The sequence below is a fragment of the Rousettus aegyptiacus genome, unplaced genomic scaffold (genome assembly GCF_014176215.1).
Source record: "Rousettus aegyptiacus isolate mRouAeg1 unplaced genomic scaffold, mRouAeg1.p scaffold_m13_p_12, whole genome shotgun sequence".
NCBI classification, from domain to species: domain Eukaryota; kingdom Metazoa; phylum Chordata; class Mammalia; order Chiroptera; family Pteropodidae; genus Rousettus; species Rousettus aegyptiacus.
The window spans coordinates 75,095,096-75,117,056 of NW_023416287.1; the positions used below are offsets into that span (position 1 = coordinate 75,095,096).

General features: G+C 36.5%; 1 protein-coding gene across 1 annotated transcript; it reads right to left on the minus strand.

Moving 5' to 3' along the window:
• Positions 1-77: 77 nt before the first annotated feature.
• IER3IP1 (immediate early response 3 interacting protein 1) lies at positions 78-11,198 on the minus strand. Its single transcript, XM_016148434.2, has 3 exons — positions 11,024-11,198; positions 2,083-2,184; positions 78-1,293 (listed from the first exon to the last, which is right to left on the minus strand). Exons 1-3 carry the CDS (start codon positions 11,112-11,114, stop codon positions 1,238-1,240), a joined length of 249 nt encoding a protein of 82 aa, XP_016003920.1. The 5' UTR covers positions 11,115-11,198; the 3' UTR covers positions 78-1,237.
• Positions 11,199-21,961: the final 10,763 nt, after the last annotated feature.

The window sequence follows — 21,961 nt, forward strand, 5'->3', positions numbered from 1 at the left end:
ATATTTAAGTGTTACATACAAAATGAGAATTTTGTTACCACTGACAGGTATATATACTAAGGTACAAAAACAAGTGCTTGGCTTGGAAATTTAACTTTATTTACAAATGTTCTCCTATAAACAAAGATGCCATTCCACCCCCTTTAAAATATTATAACTGATAATTTCCAGAAAAAAAACATTTACATAGTTTTACTCTTTCTGCATCAAATTGTATTACGGGATGAGCAAATATGAGATGGTTTAAGACATAAAAATAAAACAAAAAATAACTTATCCAGCATGAATGCCCTATTGCCAGACAGAATGAAGAATTAAGAATCACACCCCTTAATAAGCTATTCCAAGAAATTGAAACATAATAATTTTAGGAGAGGTAAATGCTTCACAATAAAGACTTCTTACACAGTACAGTTTAATTGTGATTGTTTAGAATTGCTCTTGCAGGCCAATATTTATGCTGATTTTTAAAAATGTCATCATTGTAAAAAGAGCATAGACTTTTCTACACAGATTTTTCTACCAATGAATATATGTAGACACTGATCTGGCCTCACCACTCAGACCAATTAATAAAATAACGAATGCATAAAAAGAACATAAAATAAAAACAGAATCATCATGTGACTATCTGACTTATAAATTTAGAATTCTCCCTAAAATCAGAGTATTGCTCCTCAACATTTACCATCAATTTGAATTTTTCATAACCAAGACAACATAGAGACAAAAACATTTAACCAAAGAGTTCGAAATAAAATTATCCAAATTACCTATTTATCATTCCATATGTAGTACTTTAAAAAAAAAAAAATTAAATTTTATCTAGGAGGATAATCACTCTCACACATCATAGCTAAGTAACTAGGAATTTTAAAACTTTGCAAAAAAAATTCATCCCTGAGAAGTGAGAGAGAAAAAACTCTATAAACACAGAGTGACAGTCCTATACCCTTTAACAATCTTCGCCAAAGCACGAACTTATTATTAACAGTCAGCAATCAAATATATTCCAGTCTTGAATAGTTACTGCCTCTGATTATCTGACCTTTCTATAATGAAACTATAACTGCAACTTTAAAAAAGTCAGATAAATATAGGGGACTCTGGTTTTATTTTCAGGTTTATATTCTTGTCAAGTCCAAGGACAGCCAGGATATGCATATTCCAATAAAGATCGAAGTAATAACTTCTACTGACATCTCTTCTTCTGAGTCTCCATTTCCCCCATTGATCTTCACCCAAATAGTAAAAGTAATACAATTGCAACTGAGTTTACTATTATCAATGGCACTGCAAAGAAAAAAAAAGTAGTTTGTTACTATAAAGACAATATCAGAAAAAAACTTGGTCAGTTACTAGCATCCAGAAAAGATGGAAATACTTAAACAATAAGTCATCATAATCGTGTTGTAAATACTTATAACAGGAACATTCAAATATGCACTGGGAGCTGATGCAGCTCTGAGAACAAAGCAGCACACTGGACTCAGGCAGAAGTCGACCCTTATGGCTGCCGGTGACAGTTTGACATTAGAAATAGAGTCCATAGCTTCATCACTAAATTAAGAATAAACTTATCATATCCAAAGTTGTGATTAAAGCACCTCAAAATAGAGGAAGAAGACAGAGAGATAGAGAGACAGACCCTAGTTTTAATGGTTTAAAATAAAAGGTTTGAACTCTTCTTTCTTGAGTTGCTTTAGAATATTTTCCAACAGAATAGCAGATATGGGACCTTTTTCTCTTGATAGCCTTTATAGGACTCTAGATGACTTAACTACTTGGAACCAAGAGAATTTCCAAAAAGCAAGAATATCACGGTCTTTCAACTCTGTGAGGTTAACACACAATCTGATTATACCATTGAGCATTCCATTTTCATCTACTGGCTTAGACAGGAATAAGGGGCAAACTAAGAAAGAAACCAATAACCTTTAACCAATAAAGGCAGGTTGAAGAGGAAAAAAAACTTCCCACTACAAAGATGGTATGTGGTAGTATTCACACTCGGAAGCTTTGCTAGTTAAATGAAACCACAAAATTAAAACTTAAGAGTGCTTCACTGGTCTTTCTTCTTACCTCTCATCACGGTTCTTACAGATCGAATAAGGTTCATTAGCTGAGATTTTATTCCTGGCTCCTCTCCGAATCCACCAATTCCCTGGTCTGTTCCCCAGCCAACTGCATAATACAAAAATGATTAGCTGTGTTAAAATTTATTATGCACTCACCTATTCCCTCATTAGTCATCCCCTAAAAGATTACCTTGAGCCTTTGTTAAAGACATAAAATATAACGTCATAATGACTTAAAAGTAAAAACAATACTAGGTTAAATATTTTATATTTTTTACTTTTGATAAGCAGCAAAAACTCATTTCATTTTCACTTTCATTTTATAAAATAAACTACAGTCTAATAATTACTTCATGGTATTTACTTCGGTAAAGATGACCGTTGCGACACCAGATAGCTCTTTTCCTCCTTTTTTAAACAAAACATTTTTCAAGTCAGAACTGAAAAAATAAACAGAAAACTAAAGCAGTGTCAAGTTAAATAACTGGTTCAATTCAGAATCTGTAAAACCCAACTTAATTGTCAGTATAGACAGTGTAACTGAGATTCACTATCTACATTACATGGGGGAAACTTTAATCTAAACCTGCCCACAGCTTGGTTAGGCCTTCAGAGCATGCTCTCTCCTGCCAGCAGGGCCACACCTTTTATCCTTGATCATTCATCATTTCTCAGCTTTGAGGTGAGGAATGTAGCCAATTATCCCATTTATTTTCCATAAATGAGTCTTTTATCTTCTTGTACATCTTTTCCTGATATTATAAATCATTATTTCTTTGCCTTTATCTGCTAATTCTTTTTTATTGCCTTACACATTCTTCTAAAGACTTACATGCCCTCATCTCGACAGTCTGTCCTTCTCTTGTCCTTATTTCAGGTCCACCTGTCATATCTCATATGACTATACATTTTTTCTTTATTCATATGACTACAGGGTGTAATTAATTTCTGACATGTTAACCCTTAAACTTGAAGACAGAGAACAAGTCTTTATATTTTATATATGGAAGAACCAAGTATTAGGAAACAAGATTTCACTTTGCTTAATGATGCTTTGTTTTGGCAGCCTGAGCTGATTAATACACTGTTTCATGTTTCTTTTGTATCACTCATAATTAGCACTGGATATAATAAATACTTGTCTGAATGATATTTTTTAATGTGTGGTTAAAAAAAAAACAGATTTACTGAGATATAATTCACCTAGCATATAGTTTAAAGTATATAATTCAATGGTTTAAAGTATGTTCACAGAGTTGTGTCACCTTCACCATGCTCAATTTCAGAACATTTTTATCACCCCAAAAGAAACACTGTACCCATTAGCAACCACTTTCCACCCCCTCAGACCCTCCAGCACCAAACGACCATTAGTTTTCTTTCTGTTTCTATATAATTGCCTATCCTGGACGTTTCATATAAATGGAATCTTGATATGTGGTCTTTTATGACTAGAATTTCTTTCACTTAGCATAATGATTGCAAGGTTCACCCACATAGCATCTATCAATATTTTTTTTCCTTTTTATCGACAAGTAGTATTACATATTATGGATATACCACATATTATAGTTATCTATTCTCAGTCAATGGACATTTGGGTTATTTCTACTTTTTAGCTATTATAAATAATGCTGTTACAAACATTCATATTCTTTTATGTGACTGTTTTCATTACTCTGCCTACACCTAATAGTGGAATCACTGGGTAACATAGTAACTCTTTATGTTTAACATTTTGAGGAACTGTTACTGTTTTCCAAAGCTGCTATTCTGCTTTACATTCCCACCAACAATGTGTGATGGTTACAATTTCTCTACAACCTCACCAACACTTACTATGATGATGTTTTTATTAGTCATTCTAGTTGGTGAGTTTATCTCATCATAGTTTTGACTTGCATTTCTCTAATGATTAATGATGCTGACCATTGAATCCTTTGCAACATTTTTAATTGGGTTATTTATCTTTTATTATTGAGTTGTAATAGTTCTCTGTATACTCTGAATATAAGACCCTTATCATATATATGATTTATAAATATTTTCTCCCATTGTGTGGTTGTCTTCTTGGTTCTGGATGGTATCTTTTAAAGGGACAAAAGTTTTTAATTTTGATAATGCCCAGTTTATGTATTTTTTCTTTGACACTTGTGCTTTTGGTGTTATATCTAAAAAGGCTTTGTCTAATCTAAAGTCACAAAGCTTTATGCTTATATTTTCTTCTGAGAGGTGTACAGCTTTAGATCTTACAGCTTATAAGTCCACAGTTTTGAATTAATATTTATGTTTGGTATGAGGGAGAAGTTCAACCATTCTATTTCCTATGGATATGTAGTTGTTCCAGTGCCAGTTGTTGAAAAGACTGTTCTTTACCCACTGAATTATTTCGGCTCCCTTGTCAAAAATCAATTGACAATAAATGTAAGAGTTTATTTCTGGACTCTCAAGTCTGTTCCATTGCTCTACATGTCTATTCTTATGCCAATACCACACTGTTTTGATTACTGTAGCTTTGTAGTAAACTTTGAAATCTCAAAGCATGAGTCCTTCAACTTTGTTCTCCTTCAAGATTTTTTCTGGCTATTCTGGGTCCTTAGCATTCCTTTAGGATCAACTTGTCAGTTTATACACACAAAAAAGAGCCAACTAGGGTTTTGATAGACATTGCAATAAATCTGTAAATCAATATTGTTTAGTGTCATCTTAAAACATTAATTCTTCTGATCCATGGACATGGATGTCTCCATGCTCTTTATCTTTAAAAATCTTTATTCTGTAATTCAACAATGTCTCGTTTTCATGAGACTCACACTTCTTTTGTTAAATTTATTCCTACTTTATTCTTTTTGGTAATACTGTAAATGAAATCGTTTGTTTTCATTTTGATTGTTCATGTGTAGAAAAACAGTAACAGATTTTTGTTACTGATCTTGCAAACTTATTAAACTCATTTATTAGTTTTAATAATTTTAGTGACTTTTTAGGATTTTCTACATAGAGATTATGCCACCTGCAAATGAATAGTTTTCATCTAACCGTCCTGCCTAGAATCTCCACTGCAATGTTCTAAGGGGCAAGAGAGGACATTGTTCTCATTCCTAACTGGGGAAAACACTCAGTCTTTCATCATTAAGTATAACCTTAACTGGGGATTTCCCTAGATGTTCTTTAACAGATTGAAGAAGCTCCCACCTATTCCTAGTTTATTGAATGTTTTTATCATGAAAGAGTGCTGGATTTTGTTGATTTTTTTTTCTGTATCTACTGTAATGATTTGAGATTTTTGTTTATTTTACTAATATGATTTTTTACATTAATTGATTTTCCAGTGTTAAGTCAACACTGCATCCCCAGGAATACACCCACTTGGTTTAGTTTGCCAGTATTTTGCTAAGAATTTGTGTCTATATTCATAAGAGATATTGGTCTATAGTTTCTTTTCTCATAATGTCTCTGTCTGGTTTTCGTATCGGGTTAGTAGTACTGGTCTCATGGCATGAGCTGGGATGTTCTTCCTCCTAATTTTTTGGAAGTTCATAAAGAATTGGTATTAAAAGCAAGCATTTACATGTTTGGTAGAAGCCTGAATTTTTCTTTGTTGAAAGTTTTAAAATTACTAACTTAATTTTACATGTTATAGGTCGAATCAGATGTCCTATTTCTTAAGTCAGTGCAATAAACTGTCTCTCTCCAGGAATCTATCTATTTCATCTAAGTCAACTAATATGTTGGCACATAGTTGTTCATAGTATTCCCTTATAGTTCTCTTAATTTCTCTGTGATCAGTAGGGATGTCTCTCCTGTTTCATTCCTAATTTTAGTATTTTAAGTCTTTTTCCTTGTTTCTTGACATGGGTAATGGTTTGTCAATTTTGATCCTTTTGAGGAACACTGCTTTTTGTTTTGTTGTTTTTCTCCATTGTTTTCTTACTGTATATTCCACTAATTTTTACTGTAATCTTTATTATTTCCTTCCTTTTGCTTTTTTTGGGGGGAGGGGAGGTTGGGGGGAAGGTTGTGGCTTGAATGCCAGAAATTCTCACTGTTCTTAATGAGAATTAACAGGTTTTCTTGAAAAACTTTCTCCATTTGTTTTATGTTCTTATGACAATTCCCAGACACTTAAATGTTTTTAAAATTAGTTTCATCAGTATAGTTAGTTGTTTCGCTGGAATGTAGATTCATATAGATCATCATGCCACCATATTAGAAGCACTCCCCATTAAGAGTAGTTTTTCCTAGGGCAGCCTGTTAAGTCCCAGCTATCACTAAAATGGGATCTTCCCTGGCCCTTTAATTATCATATATCTATGGTTACTGTAGCTCTTCAAACAAGTCACTTCACTCCATTCAGCCTCAGTGTCCTCTCCTGTAATATGAATCTAATAACCCCTAAATCACTAAATTGTTGTGTGGCTTAAATAATATAACCTGACATAGCATTATTCACAATAGCCAAAAGGTAGAAGCTCCCTCCAAAAAAGAAAAAGGAATATATGTATCAGATATGTGTAGCAAACCATAACTTTGTATGTCTTAAACTTATACAATATGTTGATTATATAGCAATAAAGCTGGAAAAAAAAATGTGTTTTTTTTCACATTTTTAGCTTGATTTTTGCCTCTTGGTCCACAAAGCCTAAAACATTTATAATATGGTCCTTTAAGAAAAAGTTTTCTTCTAGCTTTGTTTTATCTTTCCCAGTTGGATGTATAAGGCTCTTGCAATTGACTTTTGTGTTTAGTGTGAGGAAGAGGGTCAAGATTCATTCATTTCTTTCTGGACTATCCCGTTAACCCAGAATCATTTACTAAAGTGTCATCCTTTCTATCCTGCTGTCACCTTTATCATAAATTAGGTGTCCATATAAATATACATCTGTATTTGGATTCTCCACTCTGTTCCACTGTTCTATATGTCCAATGATCTTTTAGTAAATTTCAGCTTAACAACCCAGAATCGGCTCCTGTTGCTTGCAGTCAAAAACCCTGACAGGAATGAACAATTTCAGAATGCAATCCTTGACCCTCTTCTGTGAAGTAGCCTTCATCCCAATGATTTCAAATTACTAGCCAATACTGAGAATCCTCACATATAAATCCTTCCCAGATCTCTCTTCTAGGCACAAGACCTGTATATGCAACTGCCTACATGACAGCTTTACTTGGAAGTCTTAAAGGTACCTTAAAATAGGCTAATTCCTATTCCTAATTCAGGATTCAGCTTGAAATGTTATTTCTTTAGGAACTGACACTGTCCTGATTCAACCAGGTTCCATCCTTACAGTTCTTACTCAGTTCTCTTTTGTCAAAGCCTTTATGCTAGGCTCCATGAACTATCTGCATAATTATTTTTAAAAAATCTGTTCTACTGCAAGATATGAGACAGATACTGCTACAACTTTTCCTCCTAGCTAATAGTGATTATTCATTTGTTTAAAGTAATAAAAGAAAAACTTCTTGCCACCAAATCTAGGAATCTCCTGCTTCTCCAGCTAATCCTTCCTCCTTTTCCAATGAAGAAAGTATCCAATCTCCTACGTAAAGCCATATCCTCCATCTGTGCCTTAGAACCCATCCCTCTGTACCTCTCAGAATCCTCAGGCTACCAATTACTTTACTTCTCTCCCATATCTTTTCTCTCTCACTACTAGATTCTTTCCATTAGCAATTCCTTTTTTAACCTTTAATTATGAAAGTTTTTAAACATACCTATCATTCAGATTTAATAATTGTTATACATGCTTCATCTGTTTTTCTGTTTGAATACTTTAAGTTACTGGTAACATATTTCCCTACATAACTATAATAGTATAATTTATTACATTAACAAAATTTACAGTGATTCTTTAATATCATCCAGTATCCATCCAATCCATATTCAAATTTCACCAAATGTGAAATTTGTCTTTTACAATTGATATGTTTGAGCCAGGATCCAATCGAAGTGCACGCATTGCATATGGGTATCTCCCTTACATCTCCCTCTCTCCCACTTTTGTTATTCTTATATTGTGTATATTTGCCTCGGTGGTCACTCTCTCCTCATTTTTTCTCTGGCATTGACTTGCTGAAGAGACCTGCCTAGTTCTCACTGTCATTGCTGAGACATACTCAGGCTTCTCCTATCTAAAAACAAAACCACCGCCACAAAACACATCCTGGAATCCTCGTCCAGCTACCCTTTTTTCATTTCCTCTAATTTAGTGATAACTTTGGGTAATCTTGCTGTCTCCATTTCATCATTCTCCACTTACTTCCACAACCCATTCCAATCTGGATTTTACCCACTTCTGTTCATTGTTCTTGTAAAATCACTGATGGCCTCTACTACCCTGAATTCTTAAGACACTTTTTAGTCCTTATTTTTCTTGGCTTCTCAAAACATTCCACTGTTGTACTATCTCTTCTCAAACACTCCTTGGCTTCTGTGAAACTCCACTATTTAGATTTTCCCATCTCTTTGTTTTGCTCACTCATCAATTTCTCTTGTCAGCTCTTCCATCTCTACCTAAACATTAAATACTGGAAGAGATTCTAGGGCTGTCCTGGTCACCAATTCTCTTTGTACTCTTCTTTCCCTGAGCAATTTCATCTCTTCAATGGTTTCATTTATCATGTGTGGTTGACAAACTCAAAGTTCAATCTCGACCCTGGCTCTTGCTTTGTTCTATGGATTTAAGTCCAACTGACTATTTCACATCTCTATTTGCATATCTCAGATATAATCACAAACTCAACATGTCCAAAACTTATTTCATTATCTCTTCATCTTCTGATCCACCCAACTCACTCCCCCAATTTTCTTCCAGTACTAACTCATAAAGGTACTCCCCTTCACTCAGTTGCTTAAGCCAGAAAACCAAGAGAGGTCTTTGACTTTTCCTTCCTTTCACATTCCCAATGTCCAAACCGTAAACATTTGCCTTTTCTAACTTTAAAATACCTTCTGATTTTTAACAGTTTTGGAAGGCTTAGATAACAAAGCAGCACAAACTGGGTGGCTTAACAAAATGGAAATTTTCTCACAGTTCCGGAGCCCAGAAGTCTTAACTCAAAATGTTGGCAGAATTGGTTCCTTCGGGGCTCTGAGTGATAATCTCATCTATGCCTGTCTCCCAGCTTCTCATAGTTACTGCCAATGCTTGGTATTGGTTGGCTCGTAGCTGCATCACTCCAGTCTCTGCCTCTGTTGTCACATGGCCTTCTTCCCCATCTGTGAGTCTGTATGTCTCTATATCTCTCTTCTTATATGGACACCTCATTAAATCTAGGGCCCATCCTAATCCAGGGTGACCTCATTTTAACTTGACTATACCTGCAGAGATCCTATTTCCAAATAAGGTCACATACACAGGTACCAAGGGTTAGGATAGGAGTTCAATATATCTTTTTTTTTTTTTTTTTAAAGGGGCAGGGGTAGCAAAATTCAACCCATGACATGACCCATTGTACTTTTCTATACGTATAGTGATGAAGAGACGGACTCTTGAGTCAGAATAAGTTTGAATCCTAGGTCTGCCACTTTCTAGCTGTGCGATTTTAGAAGTTACCTACTCCCTTTTATGCTTCAGGTTTCCCATCTGTAAAGTGGGGTTGAAAACATCTATCTCACAGGGTTATCATCAGTGTTATACATGTTAATATATGTAAAGCACTTGATACAGATCCTGGCATATAGTGTTAAGTACTAGTTATTATTATTGTTGTTCTTATGCCCACTCAACTGATAGACAGTACACCTAGCATCTTTACTGGCCCTATTCAGGATGGTGCTTCCCATATCCAGTCTTCTACCTTTTCTATCTGTACTCCGTACTGCAAATCACACGAATCTTGCAAATAACACAAATCTGGTCATGTCATTGTCCTGCTTAGGCCTTATTTTCACCTGCCGTTTTCATACCAACTCTTATTCCTTACTCTCCCAATTTCTTCCATCCTCTCACCTTCACCTAGTTAATGTTTACTCACTTATCAGATTTTGGGTTAGACACACTTCCTCCAAGAAACTTTCACAGATTCACAGGTTAGTATCTCCCTGCACTTCTCTTTCATAATATTCTGCATCCTTAAGGTTACCTGTTCAATTTCATTTAGGTTAACTTCCACTAGGAGGGTAGGGTAACTTCTGTAACCCCAGATGTTTCATGGGCCTGGCACATAATTTGTGCTCAATAAATCTCTTCTGAAGGAATAAATGAATCAAACTTATTCACGGGTTTGAGTTTCAGTGATTCGGAGATATATTTGGTATACTGTGACAAATGATGCACATCATGCGGTATCCTGCCTCTATTCTGCCTCATACAGCAAGAAGTGGCCTGCCCAGGATGTCATGGAGGTCCTGGTTAGCAGAAATCGTTTGTTCATCTTTGTACTCTTAGACCCTAGCACAGTTCCTGGCGCATGGTAGGCATCCAAAAATCTAGACTTGATAAATTTTCCTTGGAGCATGGATGACTGGATGTCGTGATCATACCAACACTTTCCCTTTCCTTTTAGCCCCAAAGCCTGGGAACCCCTATGGCCTTCTATGAGTCCATTCTCCTAATTACTTATGCTCCAAATGAGCCACACTCCTTCCTCTTTAACTGAAAACTCAGACCTAGTTTTCTGACCATTAAAAGTGGTCACAGGAAAGTGCATTAAGTTACTAACCTAAACTAACTGCAGGCAGGGGCGCCGCTGGCACGCCTCCGTACCGCCCCCCATCCCCACGCCCAAGGCCCTGCACACGGTGAGCATCTGTTAAACAATCCTTACTCCGCTGCTGGTGAGAAGAAAGTGGCTCGGCTTCCCCCAGCAACGAAAGGCCCCAAAAGCCAAGTTCGTGGCGGCTCGTCTGTCGCGGCCCAGGTTGTCCCCTCACGCGGCCCGGCTCTGGTCCGCGCCCCAGGGGCTCTGCCGCCACCTCTGCCCGGCCCCACGGACCCACTCACTGTTCTTGAGGAAGCGCTCCTCGTGCAGCACGGCGATGGCATTGACGCAAAGCAGGGCCGCCTGCAGCAGCGAGTACAGCGTAAACGCCATGGTCGCCGGGAACCGACCAGACGCCCAACTGATTCTTCTGCAGCCGCCGCGGGAGACGTGGCTCCGCCACAGCCGGCGCTCTCCTACGGGAGCCCGTGAGGCCCAAAAACGATTTCCAAGAAGCTCCGCCCCATCTGGCTAAGACCCGCCTCCCAGCCCACTTCAGGCAGGGCGTGTCTGCTTAGCTCGTCTGGGCGCGTGCTGTCCAATGCTGGAGCCACGTATGGCTATTACACGCTTGAAATGTGTCTGGTCTGGAAAGAGGTACTGTAAGTGTAAAATACACCGGATTTGAAAGACTTGGGACGAAAACAAGAACGTAAAAGCTCCCAATAATTTAAAAATATTGATTACACGTTGAAATAGTTTGAATATATTAGGTAAATAAATTAAAGTACCATGAATTTTTAGTTTCCACTTTTTAACAAATGTAGCTCTGAGGACATTGATAATGTAAGGCTTGCATTATATTTCTATTGGACAATGCTGTACTAGGTGCTCCCAAGAACTGTATGAGATTAACATTCCTATTTTACATATGAAGAAACAGAGGCTTTGTCAAATAATTTAAAAAAATAAAATAAAATAATGTATCTTAAAATTACTCGGTGAAAAACATCTTCTCCTTGATCAAGCTCTAATCAGGCTCCTCTGAGAACTCTTCATGACTAAGGCTCAACCTTGGCCTATAAAAACTGTAGGTACTCAACACAAATGATTTAATCCACACCTCTATTTCCACATTAAAACATTTAAATATTAACATAGTTTCTAACAGCTCAAAGCCACATCCCTAAAATGACCCCATAAGGAGCCTGCCTAAGAAAGCTTAAGGCCTGCCAAAAGAATTTACTTTGTTCTGGCCAAAACCTGAAAATGGGCCCTGACCTCCCTTTCTTAAAGCATTTACTGAAAAGGTCTTACAATTGTGAATCCTTCCTTTGTCCTTTTGAGATGCATACGTACCTCCAACAATTCAGAAGTGTCTTTCTTAAGGACCCGAAGGCCATAACTTTGAAATATAGTCATCAGGAAGGACAGGCCTCAGTCTCCTAGTCTCTCTGTAGGAGGGCAGAACCCTGACTTTGCTAATTGCCAGCTAAGAGACACTGCTAGCCTAATCAACATTTACACTGATCGCCCTTTGTATTTTTCACTTCCCTGATTCTACGGAGCTCCATGCTCACCTCCTTCTACTCCCTGTCTCCCTTTGAAATGCCCAGTCACCTCTGTACAAATCAAAGTTGAGTTCAGTTCACCCTTAACCCTCTTCCCTATTGCAAAAGTATATTACTGATTTAAATCTGTCCTTAGCACTCTAATTTGTGTACAGCTTTGTGTATCTTTGATGGCAGCAGTAAAAGGCTGCATTTGATCATGTTAAATTTTAGATCTTGTTTGAGGGCAATAAAATATGCAAAATAATCACCTCCTACAGTTCTCAGGGTCCCCTAAATAGAAAAGGGGAAAACAGCACATTAGTCTCAGAAAGCATTTTAGAAGCCCATAAGTTGCAGCTGCTGAAAGAGACACTAGCCCCCTGCCCAAAGAAAAAAAGAATGATTAAACTTCCAAGAAGAAATTAAGCTTAAATAGGCCAATCAGTTAGTGCCTATAGAGAAGAAGAGATACATCATTTCCTATGGCTGTACATAAACCCTATCTCCAAAATCAGCCCTAACTGTAAATCAGGTAGGGAGAGACACAGGAAGGTAATAAGTAAAGGGAATGAACAAAATAACAGGATACCAACAAATCTTTCCATTTTTCAAGGCCCACAAAACACTAGACATTGGTGGAAGGTTGTTACTAAAAGTGGACAATGAGCACTACTGGATTTCTACACTGGACTAGGTCGGGGAAAGGGGCACCTAAAGGACCCTGTTTAGAAGCTTTTCTTGTTCAACAAATCACAGTTTCTACTAGACTGTATGTTTACTGAGAAGAGAAGGGGGAAGGATGACTGGATATTATAGAGATGAATGGAGTAGACTGGAAGTAAAGCCTGCCACAGTTACCCCTATGTGTTACTTGCCATTGGGTTACAACTTATTTGACCCAATTCTTTTATTGTCAAAAGAGTAAGATTAACCTCTCTAGGCCTCTGTTACTTCACCTATAAAATTAGGTGATTACGATCTCTAAGGCTCCTTCAGCCCCAGAAATCTCTAGATCTAGCAAAAGCAGCTTAAAATATAAGATAGTGTAGAAGTACTAGTACCATGTTATCTGATTCATTGTTGCATCCTAAACTGATAACAGGATATTAAATTCTTAAAAAGAATTATTCCTCTGATTTTTGTACTTCCAAAAATATTCAAAAGCCTGGAAATTTATATATGTATAAAATAGTTTTCTTGGTATAAAAAAAAAAAATCTGCCTCCAAACAAAGAACAGTGAAATGCATATTCTGCATCTAAGCAGCTTGAAAAAAAAAAAATGACTTACTATAGCCTATTTATAATTAGAACTTGCTGTTTGGTGGCGAGCTTCTGATGTCTATATGATACATTCATGTTTGATATCCTTTCAGACACACTATTGCTGAAGATTAAACTTTCCTCAGTTTCAAACACAGACATCTCCTTATTATTTACTTCATCATGTTTTCTTTTGCTCTTCTCTCTTCAGACTGTTAGATGGCACACTTTGGCATCTTGGAGCACCTTGCCACAGACTTGCTTTGTAACTAGTAATACAGAGTTAATGTTTTCATTTCTTGGACCAAAGAATGGGTGCCTTCAATAAAGTTCATTAGGCAAGGGGGAGCAATGGTTAAGATTGTGTCTAGATAATCTTGTCTGGTCCCTGATTAGATCTGGAGGCCCTTTAAAGTTAAGATGCTCCAGGATGTACTCAGTCCTTGGACTTCTGAGATTGTAGGTCGAATTCAAAGTTTTACCCTTCTCTGTAATAATGCCTTTGCCTTATTACTTTACTAATCCTTGATTTTGAGTTCAGTTATATGACTTACTTCAGCCTATAGAATAAGTAGAAAATGTTGCTGTGCCAGCTCTGAGCCTAGACCTCAAAAAGCCTATATGCTTCTGCTTTCTTTCTTGTGCCTCTGACACTGCCATGAAAACAAAAAACAAACAAACAAACAAAAAAAAAACAAAAACATGCTGGGTCAGTCCTCAGGTTCTAGGAGAAGGATGAGGACACTTGCTTGAAGCTGAACCAAAGGATTCAAGCCTGGCCTAGATTAGCAAATCCTCATCCAGCCACAGATCCATGAGAATAACTGATTGTTATTTTAAATCACTAAATTTGGGGGTTGTTTGTTTCGCAATATTTTTGAAGCAACATACCTCTACCTGCCATCATTCCCGTGGTGATCTAATTTGTTTTACCGGATTAAAAACATTTATACACTCTGAAGACTCCTAAATTTATATCTCTTACGCAGAATTCACCTGTGAACTCTTGGCTGATATTTCCAACTGACTTCCACTTGGTTGCCTAATAAATATCTCAAACTTACCTTTCCCCAAAAGGATTTCCTGATTTCTCCCTGAAACCTATTCCTGCTGCAGTCATCACATTTCAGTTAATGGCAACTCCATCCTTTTAGTGGTTCAAGGAAAAATCCTTGGATTGTCCTTGTCTCTCTATCTCTTTCTCTCACACCCTGTGTACAATCCATCAGCAAATTCTTTTGACTTTAACTTCAACATTTACCCAAACCTGACCACTTGTCACCTTTACCATCAAAGCTCAGGTTCAACCCACCATTGTCTCTTGCATAGATTAGTGCAATAGTTCCTAATAGGTCTTTATGTTTCCAGCTTTGTCTCTCTATAGGTTATTCTCCCCCAGAGTAGCCCAAGTACTTCTTTTAAAGCCAAGTAAGGAAAACAATTTATTTCTTAAGAGAACTGGGTCCTTTGTCTTCTATGTAGAACTTGCCTCATTCTGCATTTTGCTAATTGCATGCCCATAGTCCTGGCTGACTTAAATGCATAATACCTGAATCATCTGTAATAAAAAGTGAAAATGCTTTCTGCCTAAAGAAAATAGTCACTATTTAAACTGACTAAAACCTTTCACTAACTCAATAAAAAATATCAGGAATGTGGTAAAGACAAAAATTTTTACAAGTTAGATCTTAGAATAATTCTTCAATAAATGTGTTGTCTGCTCTTTTTCCATTCATATTTTTAATTCTCAGCATTTTTATTTCTGCGTTTATTAAAAATAGTTCATTAAGGTAAGGATTACGCATGTTATTTATTAAAAATTTAGACTCGCCTTGAAGAATGATAAAAAATGGATTATTGGTTTAAACATTTTTATCCTAATTTATTTTAATAGGTATATTTATCTTATTATCTATGTCTGAGATATGAATCAATGATGACTGAGGTATGTTTGCTTTTAATCCTGCTATTTACAATGGCAAATTTGAGTCTAAATGGGTTTATGGCAGTAGAATTCACCCAAATAGGTTCTATTTGAGGTAAGCATTGGGCTAAAATAGGAAAATCCCGCAAGAAGAGCCTCATTCATGTTTATGGATTCATACAAGCTATTCCTGATATGAAACTCAAATGAAACCATTGGCAAGCTAAAAGCTTGTGCATTATGAAGTGTTTCTGGAAACAGGGCTATTGGAAATGGAAAGTTTCTTTAAAAAACTCAAAATGAGTCACTGTATCTATTTTTAAAGAGGATTAATCTTGAATGGCTACATATAGCTGACTAGTTTTATTAAAACAACAACAACACACCTGAGTAAATAAAAGCAGAATAAAAAATTTTAAAAAGTACTTATTCAAATGCACAGCATACCTTCACTCATGCATTTATTTGTTTGTTTGTCTGTTTGTTTGTTTGTTTGTTTTACTCAAGAAGAATTTATTGAACTTCCAAGGTGTGTCTTACATTGTGCAAGGTAAGGTGCAGTAAGTGAAACACAAATAATAGTCAGACATGCTTCTGCTCACACGAAGACTACCAACTAGTAAGAAAAATGAGCCCTGGAATGCAAGGAGTTATAAAGTAGCAAATGCTCAGTGCTTAAAATAAAGAGAAAGTAGGAGCAAAAGATAGTTTAGAACAGGGTCTCCCAAACTTGGCCCATCATCAGAATCACCTGGGAGCTTTTAAATATACATGCTTTTCTTCTAATTCAAGATGGTGCATCAAACACATGTTTCTCTTCACCACTTCCTGAGATTCCATTAAATTACAAAGGAATAAAAAAGAGCAATACATTTCTAATAGTAAAAATATAGAGGAACATAAGAAATTTCAATAATCTCCTAAAGACAACAAATGGAAGAAAACATATGGATGGACGACACTCAGTGGATAAAGCTGTAGCCCACAATGAACCATAAGGGGGTCACAGTAGAGGTGGAAGTCACTCTCCTAAAGAATTTCACAAAGGCTCCTGATTCACAGTCAGAGGTACCAAAGAGATCTAGAAGGAGAAGCTGGGCTGAAAACAGGTAGATGGATTGATAATTTATATACAAAATAGCCAGCCTTCCCAGCCCTGACTTCCAAAGTGCTTGGACAATATAGCAGTCTGCATTTGCCCCTGGGCAAGACTGAACGGACTTTCCTCTTAAGAGATTAAACTATCTGAGGGAAGTTAAAGCATCCACTGAGAGTATTGCTGCTAGAGAGTAGGGTTGCTCTTATTATGACATTTGAGAGGCTGTTAACTTGACTACCGATTCTCTACTAATTGCATCCCCATAGTCCTGGCTGACTTAAATGTATAATACTTGAATCATCTGTAATAAAAAATTCAATGTATAGCTAAGCTGCTGATTTCCTACTTTTCCCAGTGAATGGAGCTTCCAGTTAAACATCTCTCCCCACGTCAATTACATATCATTATTATTAGATACGAACAGGCAACAAGGCACGGGGTGAAAACCAGCAACATGAAAAGGAAAGACTAAGATAAAAAAATCGGTGCAACTGACTGCAGAAGAGGGCAGAGATTAATTCAGGGTAAAAAAAAAAAAAGATAAGAAAAGTTAATTAGTAATAATAAAAGGGATTTGAGAGGTATTTAAACAGAGGTGTTTTTCTCTCCAGAAATTTCTATACCAAAGGAACTATCAGATACAAAGAATGAATTCTGAAAATTAAAAAACATGATAGCCCTCCAAAAACATTTATTGGAAGATAAAATTGAGAGACTATCCAAGAATATATAAAAAAAGATAGAGACAGAAAACATGAGACAGAAAGAACACAAGAAAAATGGGAGTTTCATAACGACAGAAATGCAGGACAGGAAAAAAATAATAAAAATTAAAAATTTCCAGAGATGAAAAGTGTATGAGAGTTCAAACTGAAAAGAGTTACTCGGTACTGAGCAGGTTAATTGGTTTGAAAAAAATTCCATTACTCGAACCCACCATCATGAAATTTCAAAACTTATTAAATTTTAAATCTTAAATTTTAAATTTCATTAAAGAGAAGATTCCAAAAGCTTCAAGAGAGGGAAAATGTTATCTATAAAGAAATAAGAAACTGATTAGCACTAAATATGGAAGATAATGGTGAGCTTCTTTCAAGGTTTTGAAAGAATATAATTTGGATCTAAAATTCTATAGCCAATCAGACTATTAATGGTGAGGGTAAGCTGAAGATTTTTAAAACAAAGACAAAACTAACATTTTCTGAACAAAATTGTTTTTCAAAAATATTTTTAAACTGCAGACTCAAAGTTTGCCTAGTCAATCAATAAATGTTTATTGAGTACTTATTTTGGCATTATTTTAGACAGCAGAGATATAATAATAAACATGACAGAGGCCCTGCCCTCAAAAAATTTGTATTTTAATGGAGATAAGTTTCATGCATCTTTTTTGAGAAAGTTATTTGGAGATATACTCTAGCAATATACTGGTAAAAACAAGAAGTTTTAAGAAATGGGAGAACTAAACTAAGCAGTCAATGAGAAAAACTGAGAGAGCTCTGCCATAATCCTAAAAAAAAACATTGATTCAAGTTAAAACAAGAGCCAGTTTGCTCCATGAAGAATCTCTTATAGCAAAAAGAAATAAAAATAGATTCAATATAATAGATAACATGAGAACCAACTAAAAGAAGTTATATGGTATGGTAAAAATTATTAATATTCAGCAATATCCAGGTCAAGCCTTCCTTGGGTATACAAGATGTCTGCATTTCTCAGTATTCCCTACAGTTAGGTGGGACTGTATAATTGAGTTCTGGCCAATGGAATGTGAGTTTTGCTTTTAGGCCAAGGCAGTTAAGAACAATGAGTTTTCTGTTTGATCATTCCCCCACTTTGTTAGCTGGCTGAATGGACTGGATCCAGTGAAAAGTTCTGAAGATCTCAGGGTTGTCAGAGCTACTCATGGAAGCAAACTCACTCCTGATCCACAGTGGATGATGATATGATCAAGAAATACATTTTTATAATGTTAAGCGACTGACTGAGACTTCAGGCTTTTATTTGTTACGGCAGCATTTTTTAATCTACCTTAACTACGAATATGGTTTAAAAAAAAAAGAAGAAGAAAGAAAAAGGAAGAAAAGAAAGAAAGAAAACAAGCAAGCAAGAAAGGCACTCTTTTCAATAAAAAGCAAGCACTAAAATCAGGACCCAACAAAATAAAATGCAGAACAATAAACTCATGATCCAATATAAAGTCAAGTTAAATGTGACCACCTGCGAAGGCAGAAGCTAGGTTCCAAGGAGCAAATAAATCTATGAAGAGTTAAGAAAAAGGAATTGGCAGTGACAGGAAGAAGAAAAGGGGCAGCAGCTTAAGAAGAAGGAAGAGTTCAAGAATAATCACAGCAGGTTCATTTATTCATAAATCCAGTGGTACTGTACGAACTACCACCAGAGTTATTTGCTGGTGTTGATGGAGTTAACCTACTTTGACTCTGAAGCAAAGCTACATAATACATGGACATTTGCAAGTCAAGAAGCATCTAAGTGCATAAGCAGAGGACAGACTCTGAAGAGGGGGAATAGGGGATAGGGAGGAGTGGTGATAACAAGTAAAGCCTGGCTCAGAAAGACGATTAGGTTGGCCACATTTCTGTGCATTGAATCTTCCCCAAGTTCTGATAGTTCTCTGCAAACCTTTACACAACTTTAGAGCATTTAAGAAATCCAAGTCATCTGCATTAGAAAACACTTATGGAGGAGTTGCATTTATCCAGCCAAGAGCAGCGCAGTGTAGGACTGGGACTTTTTGTTCCTGCCTGAAAGGAGTTTGCTGGCACACATAAGGGAGAGAGAGAGAGCAATAAGAAACCCAAGACACCACATAAGAAGGGCCAAGCAACTGGTGCAGAAAATCAAGTGTCCTTCAGCGTTTAGAGGAGGAAGAAATCTGAGGGTTTAGAGAGCCAGGGTCAGGAATGGACTCTTGAGGACTAGACAGAGCTTAGGCAAGAGAGGAACGAAGGAGGGAGGGACTTTCAAGCGGAAAAATGGTGTCAGTAAAGGCAAGAAGGTAGGCATTGGGGGCCAATAAAAGAAGAGAGTCCCATTATGAGATGGCAAATGTAGATTGGCTCCAAATTATATAGGGTCTTGAACAACAGGTTTTGGGATTTATTTTGTAGACATTAGGTAGCATCAAAAATTTTCAAGATGAGATCAGTGGAACAAAATCTTATACCATATTTATTTTTCTAGTATTAGTTTTTAAGTCTTTGGCTATATGCGAATACTATCCCAATTCAGTATGGTCCTGCAGCAGCTATAAGGGTTAATCAGCTTTGGCTTATTGAGTTTAAGTATAAAAATTTCTGTTCTAGAAGATGGAACACTCACCTGTTGTCGCCAAGATATTTCTTTCCTTGTTACTTAATGTTAAAGGAAGGAAATCTCTTAGGATTTCTGAGAATCATTTAGTATCTCCCAAGGGACTTTATGTCTGTTGTTATTTATGTAGCTTATTAAATAAAAGATCTCTCTTTACAAGCATTACCTCATTAATCTTTGTCGAACCAACTTCATACACTCGGGAAAGATGGTGAGGGTGGATGGGTGAGGAAACCAAAGTTACTAGGAAGTATGCCTACAGACATTAGAAAGGATGTTGAGACTGTGAGGGCTCTGAAAATCTGTTATTTTATGGAACAACTTTCCTTTCTCTAAATAATAGGGAAACTACATGATTTTCTTCCAAAGTACTTTTCCTTGAGCAAGAAACACAGAAAAAAATATCTTTTCTCTTATGTCTTTAGACATACACATAAGTAAAAGTGGAACTTGATAAAGCAACACAAATAGTAGGTTAAGGATTTGCAGCTTTTGTTTGTAGTGGCCTATTCAAGCTACTTCAGCCGATAGGAATGACTGAGGATACAGATGGCAATAATAAAGACAGGAACCTTGTCTGTGCAAAGAGCAGTGGAGTTTTGAAGTTGAGAGCAGAGGTTTTGAAGTCACAATGGCCAAAGGTTCAAATTCCTGATTTTCTACTTATGACCTGAGTGACTTAACTCCTTCAAGTTTCAATTAAAAAGTTAAATAGTTCCAGTCTCATAGGGTTGTTGAGAGGATTAAACGAAATGATGCATTAAGATACTTAGCACAATGTTTAGCTTGCTGTAATCACTCAGTGAAAATTGGCTGCTGTTATTATTATTGGCTGCCAAGTAGTTGGATAATAGTTGCCACATAAGCAGAGGGATGAGAAGGCGACTGCACATAAAATCACCAACGATAGCTTAGCACTGAATTCAAACAGTATTTAACCATGTTTAAAAGCACATAATTTGGGGGAAATGTTGATTCTTTAAAAAGTCAATCTCTAAAGGGCCATAAAAGCTATTTTAATCACTACAACTGATTACAAGGAAGTATGAATCAATAAACTTTGCTAAATGGTCTAAAATATAATAAAGAAAACCATCAACAATCATCCAGGAAGCCACCGTCTTTAATAGTAAGATGATGTAAAAGTTGGATGAGGAGAATGAATTTTATTATTTGAAAACTCCAAATGTTAACAATGCTTTCAGGGAAATTCTTAATTTAGTACAGAGTCATGGCTATTCAAATGATTATTTATTTTATGTTACTTGAGTTTATTACCTCTAAATTATATTTTTTATCAGATCTGATATGGAAATAAATGGCCATTTGCAGAAAGGTATTCTCTGGTCTTAGTATTTTGTAGACCTTTTCTCAGTTCAAAACCAGCCCTCTTTTATTCCTCCTCCTAAAACTGCAATACTGTTTCAGAGCTTATATTAAGACTAGAGACAAGCTTTATTTAGAAAGCCTTAGCTCTCTTCCCTCAGTCCTGTGTGGCACCTACTGGCTCAAGTCTTCAAGTCCCAGGGCTATCACCTGACCCTAAAGCTTATCTTGCTGCCCCCCTGACTAGGATAGCCAATGCTCACATGGGTTCCTAAGGCATATTGCTCTCACTTTTACACATCCCTGAATTAAAGACTGGGCTTGCTTCTTGCAGCCCTATTTATTTTTAACGTTGTGTTTTCCAAAGGCTGTAACCTGCCTATGAATGCCATGTGCAGCAGGGTCCTATTATCATGGATGGTGATGATTTATGATGTTCTGTTCCTGAGTTTGTCTGTACTGTTGAGCTCTATTCCTTTGTGGGGTCCTGGCTACACACTTGGTAACAGCATTGCTTGCACCACACGAGAATCTATGAGGCCTCTTGGAGAGTGTATCTTTCCAATCTAACTCCTTTCCAACAGTGGAAAGCAGATCAAGTTCCTTTCCCCGCTTTTACCTGTCCATACTGCAATGAGAGATATCAGATATATTAGAGCTTGCTCGGCTGTGATGGCGAGGCAAAGAGATTGAGAAGAAAAAGGTTGCCAGGGCAGTGAGAAGAACTGGATATGACGCGTTGGA